The sequence below is a fragment of the Martes martes genome (assembly GCF_963455335.1).
Source record: "Martes martes genome assembly, chromosome: 18".
NCBI classification, from domain to species: Eukaryota; Metazoa; Chordata; class Mammalia; order Carnivora; family Mustelidae; genus Martes; species Martes martes.
Genome location: NC_137906.1, coordinates 40,505,810 through 40,524,953, shown reverse-complemented (window position 1 = coordinate 40,524,953; position 19,144 = coordinate 40,505,810). Strand labels below are relative to the sequence as shown.

The following is a 19,144-nucleotide window of genomic DNA, read 5'->3' as shown; positions in this document are numbered from 1 at the left end:
AGAGCTGTGCCGCACATGCCCTGGGGCCCAGGACGGGGGCAGCTCCACCAGCCGGGGGGCCTCTGAGGCCTTGTGGGAGGTGCCTGGCTAGGCCGGGCCGGGCCAGGGGCAGGGGACTGAGTCCCGACTCTCCTCATCTCCTGGGAGGCGCGCAACTGGAGGCACCGAGCCTTGAGCCCCAGGACCCTGGTTTAGCCACCAGCACCCCAGGTAGGGCTGCACATGGCCCACGGCCCAGCAGACACGCTGACCCGGCACACACGCTGACCCACAGCTGAGGACGGCTCCCCGGCGCTGGGCCGCCCCCATGGAAGTCCAGCCGCACCATGTAGAGCTGTATGTGGTCCTGGGTGGTGCCCCACCAGCACACCTGCCCCCCAGAGCTTGCCTGTCACGGGTCAGCCCCACGCTTTGGCCCTGCCACCTGCAGCATCCGTCTGTCTGGCCACGCTTACCCGAGGAAACTCGCCTTGCTGTCCTTGTCCAGGAGACCCTGCTCCGTTCCCACACTTTCAAACCTTGCCCGCTCACAGCTAGGGTGTGTTTGGGGGGCAGACAGGCCCGTGTGTGCCCTGTGTCTGTCTGGACTCCACAGCCTCAGCCCAGAGGGCCCCAGGGCCCTGGGAGACAGCCGATTGCGTGGCTCTCTGGGTCCTGGGGGACTCAAGGGTCTAAGCAGACATTTCAGGGGGAGGAACAGGGCTGGGGGAGGGGCAACACATTCCCTGGGGGGGTGGCTACCTCTATGCACCTTCCTGTCCTGCCTCCCTACCTTGGGGGCCACCAGTCTGTCCAGCCCTCCAACTTCCCTGGGGTTTGCTCTGTAGGCCCAGCCTGTGGGCCCCACCAGGCCAAGGTGTCCAGACCCGTGTCCCCAGCTGGCCACGCCTGCCCTCTGCTCTCTCCCAGGGCCACCCCCAGCCAGGAGCACCCACCCTGCAGGGTGGCTGGTGTTCTCATGGTGGAGGGGCCTAAGGGGATGTGGGGACAACAGCTCTAGAGAGGGACCCTGGTGAGAACTGGGCGCTCCGCTGCTTTTGGCTCAGAGCTGGGATCTCTGGGAACGGGGCTGACCAGCTTCCGTCCTCCACCCAGAGCCCAGCGTCCGCACCGGCTGCAGGTGCTCACTGCACGGCAGGGGAGGGACACGTCAGCCAGGACCACGAGGTCCATCCCAGCTTCTGCTGGGAGGCCTAGGGCAGACACCCGCCCAGTGCAGGAAAGAGGACAGGGGTCTGGGGCCCCCAAAACCTCCCCATCGGGTGGATTCACGGTCACTCACGAGGTCAGTCACTATTTATTCTGAGGCCTAGCAGCTCAGCTACAACTAGGCCGACATGGGCATGACATTTGGGATGGAAAAGGCGGGGGCTGGCCACCCCTGCTCCCACCCAAAGCCTGAGGGCCTGGGAGAGGACCGAGGGGCGCGGCTCAGACCCTCCCCCAGGTGCCGCGTGGGTGGGGAGGCGGGGCCCACAAGCAGAGTCTGGTAAAAGCAAAGGCACGAGGCAGCAATGGCTGGGGGGGGGAGTCGGGGTCCGCAGGTGGGGAGGACCCAGCCGGGAGCGGCTGACCGACACAGGAGGTCTGAGGAGCGCACAGCGGAGCAGGGTGCTCAGAGGCCCGGGGCCCCGGAGGAGGCGAGGCCCGACCGCGGGCTCTGTCTCTGAGACAGCGACCCTGGGCAGATCCATAAAACAAATCCAGAGGAGCAAAGCTTGGGGAGCCGGGAGGGCAGGCCTTGGTTTCCCCTCCCCGGGGAGGAGGGCAGGTGCTCGGCGGGAGGACCCACCTCCGAACTCCCAGCGGCCTGGCGCCCCCTGCTGGCCCTGCCCGTCTCTCCAGGCCTGGTTGCTGGAGCCAGGGCCTCAGACTCCATCCACAGTGGACACACACAGGACAGTCCCTACCCAGGATGGGCCCAGGGCTCTCCCAAGCAGCCCGATCCCCCTCGTGGGCCCGGCCTGCCACTCCCGCCCAGCCTGCTGCTCTCAGTTGTCAGGCTCCAGAGTCCACTCCGACAGCCACTGCAGGCAGGAGGCTCGCTGCGCCTCTGTCTCGGGGGGCTTGCTGGGGGGCGTGGGAGTGCTGTAGGGCGTGGGGCTCCCTTCTGTGGGACCAGGGTCGGGAGCAGTCCTCAGGACCTGGACGAGCTGGTCCAGGGACTGCACCAGGGTGTGGGGGCTCCAACAGGCGTCGAGTGCTGGCACGAAGGGGTCTGGTGTGCACGCCTCCACGCGCTCCGTGTGCGTGGGGATACGCAGATAAAAGGCATGCAGCATCATGCGGAAGGGCTGGTCTTCTTGGTCCAACGCCTGGCCGTAGGTCAGGTCCCCCACGACGGGATGGCTGAGGGCACTGCAGTGCACACGCAGCTGGTGCGTCCGCCCTGGGGGGGAGGCGGGGCAAGGGGATTGGTAGGGTGGGGGTGCCATCCCGTGCCCGTCCCTCACCCACTCACATCACCCCTAACGCTATCCCCCAGTGCCCTTTTCAAGCCCCATAAAACCCCTAGAAATGGCAGACCCTGATTCCCGTTACGGATAAGAACGTCGGAGGTCAGAAGAGGAGTCAGCCTCCAGGTCGCAAAGCCAGGTGCGCTACAGAACCCCTGCGGCCTTCTAGGACGGCAAGCCCCAGAACGGGGTGGGGGCGGGGAGAGGAGAGTGGAAATGGCGGAGTGGCCCCAGGCAGGCTGCTGTGCCCCTGCGCCACCACTTCCCGGCAGTCCCCTGCGGGAAGAGACGCCGGGTACGTGGCGGGGAGGGGGACCCACCATTAGCAGACAGCAAGCGAGCCTCAAAGCGTCCCGCCTCCCTCCGCCCCGGACACACCTGTGAGGGGCCGCAGCAGCACTTTGGAAACAGGGGCGCCGGCATACAGCCCGTGCTCCAGGACCTCCAGCTCTGTCAGGCTTGGTTTCGGGTTCTCACAGCCTGTGGAGAGCAAGACGAGCTGTGAGGGCTCCCTGCGCAGAGCCCAGCCCGCCCCAGCCTGGCTCACTCAGGGGCCCCCACTGGGTGACGAGCCCCACCCGGCATACCCTGAGTGCCCTCAATGCACATGGTGTGAGCGCGACCCTCGGTGCTGTTCCTGCCGATAGCATAGCTGATGGTCATCTGGTTCTCCTGCACGTGTCCCCGCACCTGCTGGGCAGAGACTCTCAAGCTGCTCTCAGGGCTCCCCACCACCTCCGGGGAGCCCACCTGGCACTGACCACCTGCCGGAGAGGCTGAGGGTCAGAATCCCCGTCCCAGGGGAACCGGTCAGGACTTACCAGAGCCAGATAGGCCTTGGTGACGCGCCGCTCCTTGAAGCACTTGTAAGCGCGGCCAGCTGCCGCCTTGTTCAGGGCCACGCAGAGCGCCCCGCTGGTGGAGAAGTCCAGCTGGTGGCAGAATCTGACATGGGGCAGGGGGTCAGGCTGGCTAGACTGGGGGCGGCCACTTCCTCCCGCAGCAGCGGCTGGGGGCCGTCAGGGCCCTCCCCCGCGTACCTGAACCCGTAGCAGGTGTCAGGATCCGCGAGCTCGGGGAAGCGGTGGCGCAGCTGCTTCTGGAGGGTGGGCGTCTCGCGCCACATCCTGCTGTCGATGCGCAGGTCCCAGTGCTTGTTCACCACCAGGAAGTCCCGGCTCTGGTACACCACCGACAGGTTCTCCGTGCGGCCCGGGTCCATGGCGGCGGCCTGCGGCGCGGGGCCAGCGTGTGCAGTGGGGGCGCGCGGGGAGCCCGGCACCGACTCCTCAGGGTCCCAGGGTCGCGGCTGGGAAGCAGCTCACGCGGGGCCGGCCCGGCACACGGCCCCACTGCGTGTGCACCGCCAGGCCCCGCTGCACGCCCGCCTCCGAGCCGGGACTGAGGGGCTGCCCCACCCAGACGCAGACGCCGGGCCAGCCGTCCTGCGCCCGCGCCCGCGCCCCCGCCGCGGACCGCCCGGGACAGCGCGCCAACGTGCCGCGGGAGCCTCCGTCGCAGCGGGGAGGGGCAAGACCTTCCGCGCCCCCAGGGCCCGGGCGGGCCAGGTCAGCCAAGCGAGCGGACCCCCGCGCCCCCTCCCCGAACCCCCGCCCCCCGCGTCTGATGGCCACAGGCCGCCCGCCAGGGCCTCCCGCGGCCCCTCCCACTCCGAGACCCACCTGCACCCCGGCCGCGCCGCCCGGGCCCCGCGAGGCCGCTGCCCGGCCCGGCTCCGGTACACGGTCCCCGCGCCTGGCGACCCAGCGACCCCCTAGCCGCGCCTCACAGGGCCCTGCCGGAGCCCGCAGCCCCGCCCACTCCCCGCCCACACCACGGACGGGCGGCCATGTGGGCCAATGGCGAGCGTCCGGGGCCGCCGCACTGGCTCGGCCCCGCCCCGCCTGCGCGCGCAGCCCCGCCTCCGCCCCGCTCTTCCCGTTGGCCAATGGCGAGCGCCGCCGGGCACGCCGGCCAGGGATTGGCGGCGACGGGACGCTGGGGGCGGGCACGGCGGGCGACGGCGGCGCGGGAGGTTCGGAGCGAGCGGCGGGTCGGCCGGGAGCGAGCGTCATGGGCGACCCGGAGCTCGAGCTGGCCGGTGCCCAGGACGACTTCCACAGCCAGTTCGCCGACGAGCTGGAGGTGCTGGCCGAGCTGGAAGGTGGGCGCGGCTCCTGCCGCAGCCTCGTCCCCCGTAGTCCGGGAGGGCTGCCTGGAGGAGGGGAGGGGAGCGCGGGGCGCGAGGCTGGAACGGCGCCGCCGCGGGAGCCCTGGCCTGCAGTGGGGACGCGCGCACCCGGCGCAGCTGCTGTCAACCTTGTCTCCTGCAGGGACGGCGGCCCTGTCGCCCTCCAGGGACCCCTGGCCCACGGTGGGCCGGTCCCGCCTGCCGTTCGAGGAGGCCGCCGCTGGAGGGGACGCCGCCCCTCCCTGCTCTCCGGGGGCACCTCCAGAGAACCGCGGAGGCAGTGCGAGGAAGCGGCAGCTGGCCGGCCACGTCGCGAGGGACAGGGCCTTGCCCCCCAGTATGTCCTGCGCGGCCCGGGGCCCAGGGGTGGGGTGCGAGGCTGGGGAAGAGCCTCTGTTCCTTCCGTCTGCCTCCCCAGCCCCCAGGGTCAAACGGCTTAGGCTGGAAGTCGTCAAGAAGCTGAACTTCAAGCCCGAGGAAATGGAGGAGCCGCCCCTTCCTGACTCCCCTGCGGGGGACATCACCCCCCCACCGAGTCCCGAGGTCCCCACTGAACCGCGGAGCAAGGGGTGTGTGGCTTGGGGCGCGGGTTTCCAGAGGCCTGCAGCGGAGGGTGGGTGGGAGGGATGTGTGGTTGTGCGGATCTGGGTTCCCCTGATGGTAGCAGGAGGTGAGAGACCCCAAGACAGCCCCTGTCCTTTCCCAGGGCCCTGGACGCCGGTGTCGATGTGGGTCTCCTACAGGCCTCGCCGGCAGCCCGAAATCCTGTCCTGAGGCGGCCCCCTGTCCTGGAGGACTATGTCAGTGTGACCTCCACGGGGGGTAGCCGGGCTTTTCTGGTCCTTCGGGCTGATCCAGTGGGCACAGGGGTGCAGGTGGGTGCTGTGTGGCCACAAGAGAGGTGGGGGACTCCGTGCTGCCCAGGATAGCCCTAGACCTCACATCCCCGTCGGGACCCTGGGGACGCCTCCGGAAGTTCAGCAGGCCTGTCTCCCTTCCTCTCTTTCTCTCGTATTTCCTTCACCTTTTGTGTGTGTGTCTTCCGTAGAGTCGTTCCCATCCCGGTGTCTTGTTGCGTTGGCGTTCTTGGTTAGAGAGGGAGCTTGTCCTGTTGTTGGTCTGTTCGTGCTGAGAAACGCCACCTGGGTCCCTAGCACTGTTGGGAGGGGGTCTGGGGTGGTTATGTCCCAGAAGGTGATGAAGGCTGCCTTCACTTTCCTGCAGACCCCTTTCCTTGATATCTGGCGGCGAGGCCATGGGCGACTGGATCTGTTGGGCGCACCCTTCGCGTCCCTGAAGGAGCAGGTCGACAACGAGGTGCGGCTTGCTGGGAAGAGAAGGGTGGCTCCGGGGGCGGGGGTGGGGGGACCGCATGTCGGAGACGTTCAGATCCCAACCTCTGGTGTTCGTACAGCGGAGGCAGCAGCTGCTCGAGGAGGCCCATCGACTCTCAGACACGCTTCGCAGGTGACACGGTGGGCCCTTGCAGCCCTGGCCTCCCGCCTGTAGTCAGGGGCGTGCAGTCCCTCCAAAGGCACGATATTCTCCAGCCTCAGGTCGGAGGAGGTCCAGCCTTTGGCGGCTCCTGAGGAAGAGCTGGCCAGCAACCAAGACGAGTCCCAGCACTGCCTCTGGGTGGATGAGTTTGCTCCTCGGTCCTACACGGAGCTGCTCAGTGATGACGTGAGACCCTATTCTTGTTCAAGCGTGACTGACTTTTTTGTTGCAAGAAACGAAAGGAGCAGGATTCAGCTAAACCTTCTGTCAGCAACGGAAGAGATGCCTTTTGGTTTCTAAAGATTCTGTTTATTTGAGAGAGAGAGCGAGCATGAGAGGGAGAAGGGGCAGACAGAGAGAGAAGTAGACTCCCCGCTGAGCAAGGAGCCTGACTCGGGGCTCGATCCTAGGGCTCTGAGATCATGACCTGAGCTGAAGGCAGACGCTTCACTGCCTGGGCCTCACAGGCGCCCCAGAAGAGGTGGTTTTGGTTTGCACATTTGAGTTGTAGACGGGGACACTGAAGCCTGCACGGGGCTGGCACACTCTGTGTCACCCGTGATCTGGGCTGGGATCCATACCCGCCCCCTGCCCTCGCCCCCCGGAACTTCTGTTTCCTTTCTTGCTCTCATAAAAGCTGATGCTGGGATGCTTTTGGGGAAGTGGTGGGGGGCTGAACGGGCCAGGGTTGTAGAGATGGAGAGTCTGGTATGAGCCTCTCTCTGTCACTCACTGGTCACTCGTCATTTAGTTTCAGTCTCCTTGGGTGTTTCCGGGGCTCACGACAGCAGGTTGATCTGAAGGGCAGGCACAGGGATCCTCCGTGCTGGCCGCTCCTCCAGGCGGTGCCTCTCTCCCTGCAGTTCACTAACCGCTGCCTCCTCAAGTGGTTGAAGCTGTGGGACCCGGTGGTGTTCGGACGAGAGAGGCCTGCCCGGAGGCCGAGGCCCGGCGTGGAGCTGGCCCGGGGTGGCAAAGAGGCCGCGAGCTCCAGCAAATGGAAGAACCACGAGCAGGTGCTGGAGGACATGCTAGAGGCTGAGCTGGACCCAAGCCGGCGGCCCCGGCAGAAGGTGAGGCCCTGCACCCCACCCTGCAGCTGTGCTTTCGGGCATCCGGTGTCTTTGCAGCCTCGCGGGGTCCTGAGGCACATTTAGGAGGATCCTGGCCCTTCCCAGGACGCTCACGGTGATGGGGGTTTCTCGGGGTCAGACGTGCCAGCAGTGGCCGTGCCTCTGCCGCACGTCCTCGTTCCTCGTCTCACGTGCGACTTTCGCTCTGACGCGTCGTGTGTGAGGCATCAGCATGCTGGGGTCCTTTCTTGGTCGGTCACCACAGCGCCGCTGGGCGTGCGTCCCTTCGTAGCAGGCCTCACGGGACAGGGTTTTCAGTCTCGAGGTCGAGGTGGGCTTGGGGGGGTCCCTCGAGTGGTGACAGGTTGTAGCAGGTGGGCGTGTGTGTTGTCTTGGCCTCAGGTGGCGCTGCTCTGTGGGCCCCCCGGGCTTGGCAAGACCACCCTGGCCCACGTGATTGCACGGCATGCTGGGTATTGCGTGGTGGAGATGAACGCAAGGTGAGTGGCAGGAGGCCAGCCTCCGTCGTGACGCAGCCCTGAGGCCCCAGTGGGTTGGAGGCGGGGATGGCAGAGTGGAGCTCTCGCTGCGTCGGGGCTCGTTGGGGTGGTCGCCTTGTGATGTAGGTGTGGTGGTTCCGCCCCAGGAGGTTGTCCTGTCAGGGACCTTGGTCGCTGTCTGGGCTGAGGCTGTGCCGCCCTGACGGCTTTGCCCCTGGCCTCATGGTTCCAGTGACGACCGCAGCCCCGAGGCCTTCCGCACGTGCATTGAAGCGGCCACGCAGATGGAGTCAGTGCTGGGTGCTGGCGGGAAGCCCAACTGCCTGGTCATCGACGAGATCGACGGGGCCCCCGTGGTGGGCCTCCTGGGGGCCGCGGTTGGGGGGACAGGCGGGTGGGCAACGGGCTGGGGCTCACTGTGTCCTTTTTGCATCCGCGAGGCTGCCGTCAACGTTCTCCTGAGCATCCTGGACCGCAAGGGCCCGCAGGACGCAGAGTCCGGGGGTCCGGTTCCCCCGAGTGGGGGGCGGCGGCGCCGGGCTGAGGGGGGGCTCCTGATGAGGCCGATCATCTGCATCTGCAACGACCAGTGAGCGCAGCGGAGCAGGGCTTTGGGCAGGGAGGGGTGGGGGGGGGCGCCCCTGGCAGGAGGGCAGCAGCCCGGGGAGGGCGCACCCCCCAGTCCCACCCGGCTGCCTCTGCCCGCTGGGCTGTGGCACGCCCGCCACGCCCCCGCCTGGGCAGCGAGCTGTGTGCGGCTGTGCCCTGCAGGTTCGTGCCCGCCCTGCGGCAGCTGAGACAGCAGGCTTTCCTGCTCCACTTCCCGCCCATACTGTCCTCCAGGCTCACGCAGCGGCTGCAGGAAGTTGGTGATGGGGCGGGGGCGCGTGACTAGGGGGGCGCGTGGCTGACTACGGAGTGGGGGGACGCGCCTCCTGTCCTGGCCCCCGTGTCCTTCTCCCTCGCCATCCCCTCTTGTATCCGGGGCGCCATCCCCCAGGTGGCCCCAGCATGTGTTGAGGGGGAGGTGGTTCGAAGCAGGGATACGTGGTGGTCGTTCTGTGTTCTGGGGAAGTGGGGGCCTCGGGGTGGGTTTCTGGGGCGCGGCCGCCCACTCTCCCGCCCCCTGCAGATCTCCCTGCGGCAGGGCATGAGGGCCGACCCGGGAGCGCTGGCCGCTCTGTGTGAGAAGACAGACAACGACATCCGTGCCTGCGTCAACACGCTGCAGGTGGGCGGGTGCGTGGGGGACGGCTGCTTGGGGGTGGCCGGGCAGGCTGCCTCTCACCAGCCCTGCCCTGTGTCCAGTTTCTCCATGGGCGGGGCCGGCGGGAGCTGAGCGTGCAGGCTGTGTGGACCACGCGGGTCGGCCTCAAGGACCAACGCAAGGGGCTGTTCTCCGTGTGGCAGGAGGTGTTCCAGCTGCCCCGGGTGCAGAGGTGAGCGAGCGGGAGGGCCTGCCTCCACCGCCAGCCCGGGTGCCGCACGGGCCCTGGGTGCTCCCGGGTCCCGCAGAGCGTCGTCTGTGTGCAGGTGCCTGGGCCGCTTCGGGGAGCGCGGCACCACGGAGGGGGATGACGTGGGGGGCCCCATTCCAGCCTTGACCCCCCCCCTGCAGGCAACGCTGGGGCCAGGACCCGGCCCTGCCCCCACACGTGCTCCTGCTCAGTGATGGGCATCTGGGTCTCGGGCCCCGTGCTGCCGAGGCGCCTTTGACCACGGCTTCCCAGCGGTTCTACCACATCCTGCACGTGGCTGGCTCCGCAGGCGAGCACGAGAAGGTGGTCCAGGTAACCTCGCTCTGCCTCGAAGTTCTCAGACGTGCCAGTTTGTTAGCACCTGGCCGCGTCTCTGTCCCCAGAGGACAGGTGATACTTCAGACGGTGTCACGCTCGTGGAGAAATGGGATGGGAGCGAGGGGCGGTGGACACAGGGCCTCAGGGAGCTCTCAGAGGTGATGCCGAGCAGGGACAGAGGCCCGGGAGGAGGGACTAGTTGGTGGCAGGGGCGGGGGGTAGGTGGTGGCAGGCGTGGGCTGACAGGGAGGGGAGGTGGGCTGGGTGCGTGGCGGGGCAGTCATCTGACTGCTGGGGTCACTTCAGTTGCTGGTTGGGACACGTGAGTGGGGCAGGAGACTCCGCGTTCTGGATGTGAGCTGTGGTAACGGACACGTGCGGTAGGGCAGGCGGGGTGAAGTTGGGGCTGGAGCAGGTGGCAGAGATACCCCCCTCCCCCGGGAAGCTTGGTCTAAGCTGTTTCCCCGAGTAAGCTTTGGATTAGCAGCTGTGGATCTGAGTAAATCCGGAATCTGCGCCCCGAGAGCATGGGGGTCTCACGGGGAGCGAGAGCGGGGGGTCTGTGCCCTCCGTCCTGGCTGCAGAGCTTCCTTTGGGGAGGGGGTGGGTCCTGGAGGCTGGGCTCCTTGAGGCAGTCACGGGCCAGGGGTTCTTCTCCTGCAGCTCTCCGGGCTCTGGTCAGAACAGCGGGGGCGGCAGGCTGGGCCTTCCCGGCTCCTCCTTTGGGGCTTCAGGGCCACTTGCTGGTGCTAGTTGCTGTTCCAGAGACCTTGGACTTGGCAGGGCAGGTGGGAGGTGCAGGGTCCCAGCGGAGGGGGGTGCCTGTATGTGGGCTGGGGGCTGCAGCTGGGGGTGCTCAGTGGTCCGCCCGCCTGCTTACCCCTAGGGCCTGTTTGAGAACTTCCTGCGCCTGCGGCTGCGGGATTCCAGCCTGGGCACCGTGTGCGCGGCCCTCGACTGGCTGGCCTTCGACGACCTGCTGATCCGTGCTGCCCACCGCGGCCAGAGTCTCCAGCTGCTGCGCTACCTGCCCTTCCTGCCGGCAGCCTTCCACGTGCTCTTTGCGGCCAGCCGCGTGCCGAGGATTGCTTTCCCCAGCAGCCAGCAGGAGGTGTGTCTCCCGCACCCTGCCCGGGGCTGGGGTCTGGCCCAGAGATCATAGATCACCTAAACCCGCTTCATTCTCCACCCCAGGCACAGAACCGGATGAGCCGGACACAGAACCTCATCCAGACGCTGGTGGCGGGCATCGCACCGGCCACCCGCAGCCGAGCTGCGCCTCAGGCTCTCGTCCTGGATGCCCTCTGTCTGATTCTGGACATCCTTGCGCCCAAGTTGCGCCCTGTGAGTGCCTTGTCCGGAGTGCAGAGTGGGGGTGTGGTGGCTGGCGGGGGCGGGCCCTGGCCATGCTCAGCGTCTGTGCCCACAGGTGAGCACGCAGCTGTACAGCACTCGTGAGAAGCAGCAGCTGGCCAGCCTCGTGGGCACCATGCTTGCCTACAGCCTAACCTACCGCCAGGAGCGCCTACCCGACGGGCAATATGTCTACAGGCTAGAGCCGTGAGTCTGCGGCACTTGGGGGGGTTGCCGGGGGCAGGCTGGGCTCTGCGTGCTGTGGCAGGCAGGCCAGGTATCTCGGCCAGGTGTGAGTCTCACTTTCCAGTCGGTGGGGCAGTGGTAGGGGCTCAGTCCCAGCTCAGGGCTTGCACAGGTGTGATTGTGAGGCAGAGGGTCTGCCTGCCTCAGTGTCCCCCAGGCACTGCTTCCAGAGGGCCCTGGAGCTCCCCAGGGCTCTGCTGCCCCAGGCTGAGATGTTCCCCGGGGCCCCGCTGCCCAACAAGGGGACCATCGCCATCCCTTTTTGTGCCATTTGTAAGGTGTTGGTAATGGTGACAGTTCTCAGTGCTCAGCCCCAGCTTTGAACCTAGGCCCTGCTCTGTTGTCTCATTTTTCCATTCTGCAGCCCTGGGATGGTTCCCTTCTCGTGCCCACAAGCACTTGGGGAAACTGAGGCTTGGGGTGGGTAATCCCCTGCTGCTGTGGGGTACAGGCATTGTATTACCAGGACTGAATCCCACAGCGCAGCTCCTGCTTCGTGGCGTTTGGGACCGGTGTGGTAGGTAGCACCTGCCTGTCCCCGCTGATGACCTACGCCTCTTGACCCACCCTGAGAGCAGGAACGTGGAGGAGGTGTGTCGCTTTCCTGAGCTGCCCGCCCGCAAACCTCTCACCTACCAGGCCAAGCAGCTCATTGCCCGAGAGATCGAAATGGAGAGGATGCGGCGGGCGGAGGCCTTGGCCCGGGTTGGGGACAGCCCCCAGGTAAGCCTGCCCTGGGCTCTGGGCGGGGCCATTGGAAGGGACAGCGGTCCCCTGAGTGGCCCTGCTCGGTCAGCCCTCACCACACCTTCGGTCTGCAGGTAGACGGGGTTCCCCTAGGGGCCAAGGCTCTGCCGGGGGCTGCTGGGGACAAAGGGGGACGCGGCCGTGAGGAGCAGCAGCTGCAGCGGCGGCTGGAGGGCATCCTGGAGAGAGCCGCCCTGGAGGAGAAGGTGCGGGGAGGGGGGTGGCCGGTTCTTGGCCCTGGGGGGCCTGTCTCTTGTCTGCCACTCAGCCTGGAGGATTCCCTGTGGCCCCAGCTTCCCCAGTGGGCAAGAGGGGGCTCTGCTGGTTGTGGTAGGAGGGAGCCCCTGGGTGGGTGATGAGGGACGGGAGGGACACGAGCTGGGTGAGTCTGCTTCAGGGGGCCTGGGGAGGGGAGGTGGGCCTGTGCTTCCACAGCCTGGGGCCACTGGCTCCTCCCCCAGGGCAGGGAGTGACCGCCACAGGTCTGTCCTGAGAGCCTGACCAGCCTGCCCCTTTCAGCCCGAGAGGGACTTCTTTGGTCGTGTGGTCATCAAGAGAGCGGCAGCCCCCAGTGCAGGTGCTTGGGGCATGGGAGAGGCGGGAGGGGCGGGGGGGAGGCGGGGGAGGCAGGGGAGCAACCATGTGGCCTTCACAGGAGACGCGGCCCCAGAGACGGATGCGGCTGAGGGGCGCATAGGCACGGCGGTGGGCAGGAGTGACGTCTGGTTTCGATTCAAGGAGGGTGTCTCCAACGCCGTGCGGCGCAGTGTCCACATCAGGGACCTGCTGTAGCGGGGGCTGCCCCCGCCGCCAGGAACCCAGGCTGGGTACCTCCACCCGTGCTGGACGCCCCAGGGACCACGCTTGATGCTGTCGGGTTGCGTTTTCTCCGTTAGGAGATGTACAAAAGCACGGACGGTCTCAGAAAGTCCTTATAAAAGTCACACCTTTATAGAGTTGTCCTCCCTACACGAGCAAGAGCCTGGGGGTGGGGCGGGGCCTCACAGGATGGCACACTTGCCCTTTTCCACCCATGGGTTGTTCTTCATGAGGTCGGGGTTCAGGAACGGGTCCTTGGGGATCCCGTCCTCGATCCACTTGAGGAGCCTGTGGGTGGGCAAGGTGGGGAGGGTGAGGCTGAGCAGGTGGGTGCCGGGCTCCTTAGAAGTGCTGCCCAGTGGCTCAGTGCGGGCAGTGGGTCTGGCTCATGCAAACGAGCGCAGGGCAGGGAAATGACATGCAGATCGGAGCCAGCCTGGGCTGGGGGGTCCTGGGAACTTACTCAGGGATGGTCTTGGAGGACATCTCCCTCTTGAAGGCCAGCTGGTACTTGAGACTCTCCACCTCCTTCTTCATCTGGGGCACATCCCACTCCTCCATGGCGTCGGGGGCTTCGGAAGTGGCCAGCCTGGGGCTGGAGAGCCCAGGAGGGAGAGACAGCCAGGGGGCTGCCAGCCTGCAGTCACCCCCCAGAGGGTCCCTCCCCACCAGACCGATGCCCAGTCTGCTGCTAGGGAGGCCCCCAGGGGCTGTACCACCCTTACCCTGGGGGCCCCAGAGGCACCCACATGGTCCACAGGGTGCTGGGCCTGGAGCTGAGGCCCCACTGATGAGGCCCCGTGTGCCCGCCCCTCCCCCCACGGGGTTAATTAACTGCGGAGGAAAGTTTTTGCTCTGCGCTGCATCCTCCCCTCCCACCCCCGTCAGCCTGTCCACGGCCTGGTTTCTCGGAGAGCGAAGGGGCAGTGTTTCAGCAAGAGCAGGACCAGGCACACAGGACAGGGTTCCCAGAAGCCCACCCTCCAACTGCAAGGCCCGCTTCCCACGCCCTGTTGCAGAGGGGGTACCCCAGACCATCAGGTGAGGGGTGGGGCCGCGCTTGGCCTCCCTGGGCCGTGGGCTGTCCCTCCGCTTTGCATGGGGAAGCCTACCCAAGGGAAATTAATCTTGGGGCCTGGAGGATTTGGCTGCAATTTGCATCTCTAGCCAAGGGGTTTGGGGGAGGAGTAGGTGCTCAGGGTTATGGGGTCACCGGCTGCACAGCTGGTCTGGGACTGGGAGTGCCTACAGCCTTCTGCTGCCCCGTGTTTGCCCCCCCGCACTATTCACAAACTGCCTGGCCCAGTTTCTGCCTGTGTACCAGCCTGGCAGAGCAGGCTGCCTCCTGCCTCCCCCACTAAAGCCCAGTCCAGCGGCCCAGGGAGTTCCCCACTGGCCCCCAGGCCCTGCTCCCATCACGGGAGGCTGAGAACCAGGGGACTGGGTTTCTGGACCTTGGTAGGGTAGGCAGGGGGTGACAGGAGTTTGACCCTGTCTGCACCAGCCTGTGGAGGGGACTCCTCGCTGGAAGATCTCCATCTTGGTGAGGGGGTCGGCCCTGCCGGTTAGGGACAGAGCAGCCCCACTAGGAGTCCTGGAAGGGTCAGAGCCGCAGGAGAGCATAACCTGCCTTTTGGGGGGGGGGCAGCCAACGGGGGGCATGCGGTTGCTCCCCTCCCAGAGACCCCCAGTCCAGCATCCCCACCCCTGGCAGGGACAGCCACGTGGTGGTGGGCTCTCCGCGGGGGGGCGGGGGCAGCCGCCTCGCCCGCAGCCCCCACCGCCTGCCCTGCCTGCCCTACCTGCGCGCAGCGCCGCCGGAGCCGGCCGCCCGTCCCGCGCGCCCCGCGACGCCCCCGGCCACGGCGCTCGGCGGGCACTGCGGGCGGCGCGCACGGCGCAGGACGCGGCTTCCCTCCCCTTCGGCCGCCCCGCCCCCGCCCCCGCCCCGCCCCGCCCGCCGGAACACCGAGGGGGTCTTCCCCGCCGGTGGGGTCGGGCCTGTTGGGCCGCGCAGGACTGTCACCCTGGCTCCAAGACCAACAGGCAGGGGCATGTGGGGGTTAGGATGGTCCAGGTCAGCCCGGTGGGACCCGGGCGAGTCCCACAAGCCCCCGCCTCGGTTTCCTGCTCTGCACTGGGGACCGGCTCATCGGACCTACCTCGGACGGTGCCGGCGAGGGCCAACTGACAAGGACCAAGTGATGGTGAGGGACAGCGAGGGCCAAGTGAATGAGTGAGCGGGCGCACAGGCGGCCAGAGCCCAGGCAGGTGCCCCGCCCACTCCTGCCACCTGGGGCCAGGCCCCGGCACCGCCCCCCTCCCCTCTGCCCTCCTCCTCTGGGCTGGATCTACCCTGGGGACTTGGCCTTACCCAGCGCGCCCGTCAGCCCCCGCCTGTGGGAGAGGCAGGGATGGCAGCGTGGAGTCCGCGCTGGCCGTGGACAGTGGCCTCCCACGGAGGGCTGGCACCAAAGACTTGGAGCCATTGGACTGTACCGTAGCTGTCTGTGCCCTGAGAAGCTAGAGTTGCAGGCCAGGTGAGAGTAACAGGGATGGGGCCAGGACACTGTACCCCCAGGGGCCTCAGCAGTGTCTGCTGACGGGCCTTGGGGCCCTTGACAGGGTCCTGCCCTGCAGCTGAGCCACCCGTAGGTGGGCGCCTGTGCCCCCCATTTCCAGGCCGGCGGTGGGCTGACTGGGTAGCTGCCCTGAGGGCTGGGCGTCCGTCCATGCTTCCGCTGACCCTGGGCTGGGAATAGCCAGTTATTCTGAGCAGGCCCCTGGGTGCGCTGGGAATGTGCTGCCTCTGGAGGGTGTGTCTGCCTCGGGGTGCCCGAGGCCACGCTGAGCAGCGCTGGGGGCTCTGGGGAGGGAGCGGGCCTTCCTCCCTGCAGGCCCGTCCCCTCTCTGCCTGCCCATCAGCGGCCCGTGGTGGGACCCAAGCAGACGCTCACTCTGCCTTCCCCTCCTCCAGGATGGACGATGTCCTGGTCTCAGCCCGATGCCCCGGGTGTGTCTGGCAGGCCCTGCTGCGCAGCTCTCGGGGGAGTGCTGCCCTTGGGGCCACCGAGTGACGCAGGCACCGGGCTGCCTCCTGGGCGGGGGGCCCCCAAGCAGCAACAGCAGCCGTGGAGGGCGGGAAGGGCCCCGCTCCCCAACCTCCACCCTGCAGAGGCCGGGACTAGGCCTTCAGCGGGAGCGCTGGCAGCCCCCTCCGGGCTGGGGGCCTGTGACTGGTCATTGTGTCCTCATCTAGGAGGCAGGATGGGGTGCCCCCTGCCCCTTCGGGCTCCTGAGTCCTCCCCGATGTGATTCTTCGAAAGGGGGTCAGCTGGGCCTCCCTGGCCCCTCACGCAGCAACACAGTGATGCACCTGGAGGCCCTTCTGGAACTGGCGCATGTCAGGAAAATGAGGGATTAATTTTATTATGGGTTTATGGGGCGTGGGGGGCTTAGAGCCGGGGTCACGGCCAGCCTCCTCAGGGCAGATGGCCGGCTGTGCTGGTCTCACTCCACCCTGAACACCCCTGCGGCCCGGGGGCTGCTCACACGGGGGGGCGGCCCAGGGGAGGGCATCACGTTGGTCCTTGGGACTGGAACAGGGTTTGGGCCGAGAGCTGGGCCAGTCCGACCCTGCCACCCCGTCATGCCTTCTCTTCAGACTGCACAGAACAGGGCACCCAGGGCCAAGCTTTGGCTTGACAGCGTCTGGAGGGCCCTATGGGAGAAGGCCTGGGGTCTGCTCCCGGGCCCTGCTCTGTGGGTGCTGTTTGAACACTCTACACCCGGGTGCACCTGAGCGCAGCGGGGCAGCAGGGCGCGTCGGCACGACGGCGGGAGCCAGGCCTGCAAGCGGGAGCTGCGTGGGGCATGGGGTCCTGCACGTCTCCGGCTCTGCTCTTTCCAGCCTCTGGGCGCCGGCCACGTCTGCTGCTGTGTGGACCCTCCAGGCTCAGATGCGTTCCTCGTGCTGACCGCAGCCCTGAGTAACGGAGGCCACCACTCTCTGTGGTGGGCCCACTGGTGCACGCCTGCTCTCTGTGACGACCCAGGATTCTCAGCTTCCTGGGACGCTGGACGAGGGGAGCAGGGACAGCTTGTCCTCCAGCAGACTGCCACCTTGCAGACACCCAGAGCAGCTCCAGAGAGACCAGACACTGTGCTGAAATTAGCTCCGCTAACTGGGCTGCTGGTGAGACCCAACGTGCTCCCTGTGGCCTAGAAACGGCCGGGCTTCCGACACACGGGTGGATGGGCACTGTGGGCTGGGCCTCTGCTCTGCAGGAGTAAAGAAATGGTGTGCGTGGGGGGTGCCCTGATCCCTTCTGGGTGGGGCGCCAAAGAGGGCTCAGGGAGGAGAGGGAGGAAAGGTTCCCACCAGACAGGGACCCGCAGTCTAGTGCCGTCCCTGACACCACTCTGAGCTGTGGGTTCTCCCCTGGTGGAGGCCAGAGTTGGGGTGTCTGTCACTGGCTCATGACCTTGGGGCATGCTGGCGACCAGGGCCGCCCCGGCTGCCGTCGACGCCATGTGAGGACACGGGCCCACTCGGCTGCTGCTGAGACCAGACTCTCAGAGAGCAAGACACAGCCCGGGGCAGACGGCCAGCCTGCGCACACAGTGAGGCCCGAGGTGACACCGGCTCTGCTTCAGACCGCTCGGGGGAAGGGGTCAGCCCCCCTAACCCTCCCAGGGCCTCCACCTCGTCTGGAGGTGGTGAAGCCTGAGGACACACGGTCAGTGCTGAGGGCCCGGGCTGGCGGGGGCAGGGGTCGTCAGCACGCCATGCCAGGCTTACGACAGGCCCGGTGACCGTGGCCCTGACAGCCCCACGGGAACGTGCCCACTTGTTTCTGCCCCTGCCGTGACTGGCAGAGCCAAATACCAGGACAGGAAAATCGGCAAAGAAGCCGTTTATTTACCTTGTTAAACAGAGCTCGTGAAAAAAATGAGGATTGCTCTTCCGTAATCTTTGGAAGCTTGTGAATGACGGTCAAGGATAACGGGAGCTCCCTTTGGGTGATGCATCCAAGAAACGTAAGACACGACTCCGGGGAGGCCCGGTCCGGCGGGTGGCTGCGGCCGGCCGGACAGCTGGAGTCGGTGTCCGAGACGCCACTTCGGCAGACTTGGTTGCTTCCAGCAGCCCTGTGGCCAGGGAGCAAGGCCAGGGTTCCCCGGGCAGCGGGTCCGGGGCCTCGAGGTCTCCGCCCCCAGGTGAGAGTGCCCTCAAGCAGCTCCTGAACACCAACCAAAGGGACCCGTGCTTTCTGAAACAGACATGAATGTGCGAAGTTACAGGTAGTCCCCGTCTCGTGAAGGTCTGGAGGGGTGTCCCATGATACGCGGCAGGGCGCAGGTGACGCCAGCTGTCACTGGCTCACGGAGACTCCTGTCTGCAGGTTAACTGCCCCCCTTTTCTATCAGCCCCAGCGGGCCCCGGCTGGCAGAGCTACCTCCTGTCGGGGGGATGCTTACTTTGAGATGAGGAAGATGAGCCACTTTGCCCCATCACCCGTGGAGTGAAGAAGAGACAGCTCAGTGCTGCCCCCCTCCCCCCAGGGCCAGCGGCCAAGGCTAGACCCGGGGGACCAGTCCTTGCGAAGGGGTCCTGCTGTGCTGAGACCCTCACACAAGGTTCACATCGTCTCATCTCTGCTGGGAGACAGAACCAGGGGCAGGTACCACTTACTGCCCTAGGCGTCCTGCTACCAGATGGGACTGGAGGCTCCCAACGGCCTGTGTGTGTGGCCCCCAAGTGCAGGGACAGGTGCGGCGGCTTGCACCCAGTCAGGCCTAGGTCTGTCACCTGTGCAGGCTCAGAACACTTCAGCGCACCGCTGGTTCTGGTCTGGCGGCACCCACAGGCCACCTGGGTCACTGGCTGATGAGGCTCATGCCGCTTGGGGGTCCCAGCACATCACTAGTGAGTCTACCGGTCTGCACCCCCAAAGACACATGCACCACAAAGCAGGGTGGATGTATGCGGTCTGGGCCTCTGGATCGTAGGGGCCCAGGCTGCTCTGACAGCTCAGCACCCTGCAATGACTGCCCAGCTGACCCCTGCCGCACTCAGCAGGGGTGGAGGCCCCACAGCTGTGGTGTGGATGAGGGACGCAGCCGGGGCTGGGGGTGGACAGGAGGCCCCTCGCCCTCTGTGCTTGGCAGCTGACCACAGGCACACAAAGCCCCCGGCCAGGCGGAGCAAGGCATGCCCAGTGTGAGGCTCGGTGAGCCGTTTGCTGGCCGTTCGGGGAGCAGCTCGTTCTCCGCTGCTTCACCGGAGGAAGCCGGTGCAGGACCGCTGTCGCTGCATCAGGAGCTGGGGCTGGGAGTGGCCGCACACGGTGACGGTGGTCTGATGGCCAAGTCAGCAGGGAGCGCCTCTGGTACCCCAGTAACACCCACCGCTGAAGGCGGTTTTATGCTGGAGGCCTTTTAGAAACAGCTTCAGGGCCCACAA

The 19,144-nt window shown here is 66.8% G+C and overlaps 3 protein-coding genes across 5 annotated transcripts; 1 reads left to right on the top strand and 2 right to left on the bottom strand.

The window, feature by feature from the left end:
- Positions 1–1,279: 1,279 nt before the first annotated feature.
- Positions 1,280–4,259, bottom strand: RPUSD1 (RNA pseudouridine synthase domain containing 1). 2 transcript variants are annotated; one of them, XM_080830696.1, is made up of 6 exons: positions 4,139–4,259; positions 3,497–3,687; positions 3,278–3,401; positions 3,044–3,149; positions 2,835–2,936; positions 1,280–2,389 (listed from the first exon to the last, which is right to left on the bottom strand). In XM_080830696.1, the coding sequence occupies exons 2-6, from the start codon at positions 3,676–3,678 to the stop codon at positions 1,992–1,994; spliced, it is 912 nt and encodes a 303-aa protein (XP_080686822.1). In that variant the 5' UTR covers positions 3,679–3,687; positions 4,139–4,259; the 3' UTR covers positions 1,280–1,991. The 2 variants fall into 2 exon arrangements, with proteins under 2 accessions (XP_080686822.1, XP_080686823.1); XM_080830697.1 differs by having other exon boundaries at positions 3,044–3,146.
- Positions 4,260–4,481: 222 nt separating this feature from the next.
- CHTF18 (chromosome transmission fidelity factor 18) lies at positions 4,482–12,812 on the top strand. Of its 2 annotated transcripts, none has more exons than XM_080830662.1 (22): positions 4,482–4,620; positions 4,790–4,984; positions 5,066–5,216; positions 5,354–5,522; positions 5,872–5,964; positions 6,062–6,114; positions 6,198–6,330; positions 7,008–7,217; positions 7,620–7,717; positions 7,950–8,073; positions 8,158–8,306; positions 8,489–8,582; positions 8,850–8,948; positions 9,026–9,156; positions 9,336–9,507; positions 10,400–10,624; positions 10,708–10,857; positions 10,943–11,073; positions 11,691–11,835; positions 11,934–12,065; positions 12,379–12,436; positions 12,515–12,812. In XM_080830662.1, the coding sequence occupies exons 1-22, from the start codon at positions 4,530–4,532 to the stop codon at positions 12,649–12,651; spliced, it is 2,940 nt and encodes a 979-aa protein (XP_080686788.1). In that variant the 5' UTR covers positions 4,482–4,529; the 3' UTR covers positions 12,652–12,812. The 2 variants fall into 2 exon arrangements, with proteins under 2 accessions (XP_080686788.1, XP_080686789.1); XM_080830663.1 differs by having other exon boundaries at positions 4,486–4,620; positions 9,128–9,156.
- Positions 12,791–13,267, bottom strand: GNG13 (G protein subunit gamma 13). The gene is made up of 2 exons (XM_080830664.1): positions 13,142–13,267; positions 12,791–12,966 (listed from the first exon to the last, which is right to left on the bottom strand). The coding sequence occupies exons 1-2, from the start codon at positions 13,237–13,239 to the stop codon at positions 12,861–12,863; spliced, it is 204 nt and encodes a 67-aa protein (XP_080686790.1). The 5' UTR covers positions 13,240–13,267; the 3' UTR covers positions 12,791–12,860.
- Between the last annotated feature and the right edge of the window lie 5,877 nt (positions 13,268–19,144).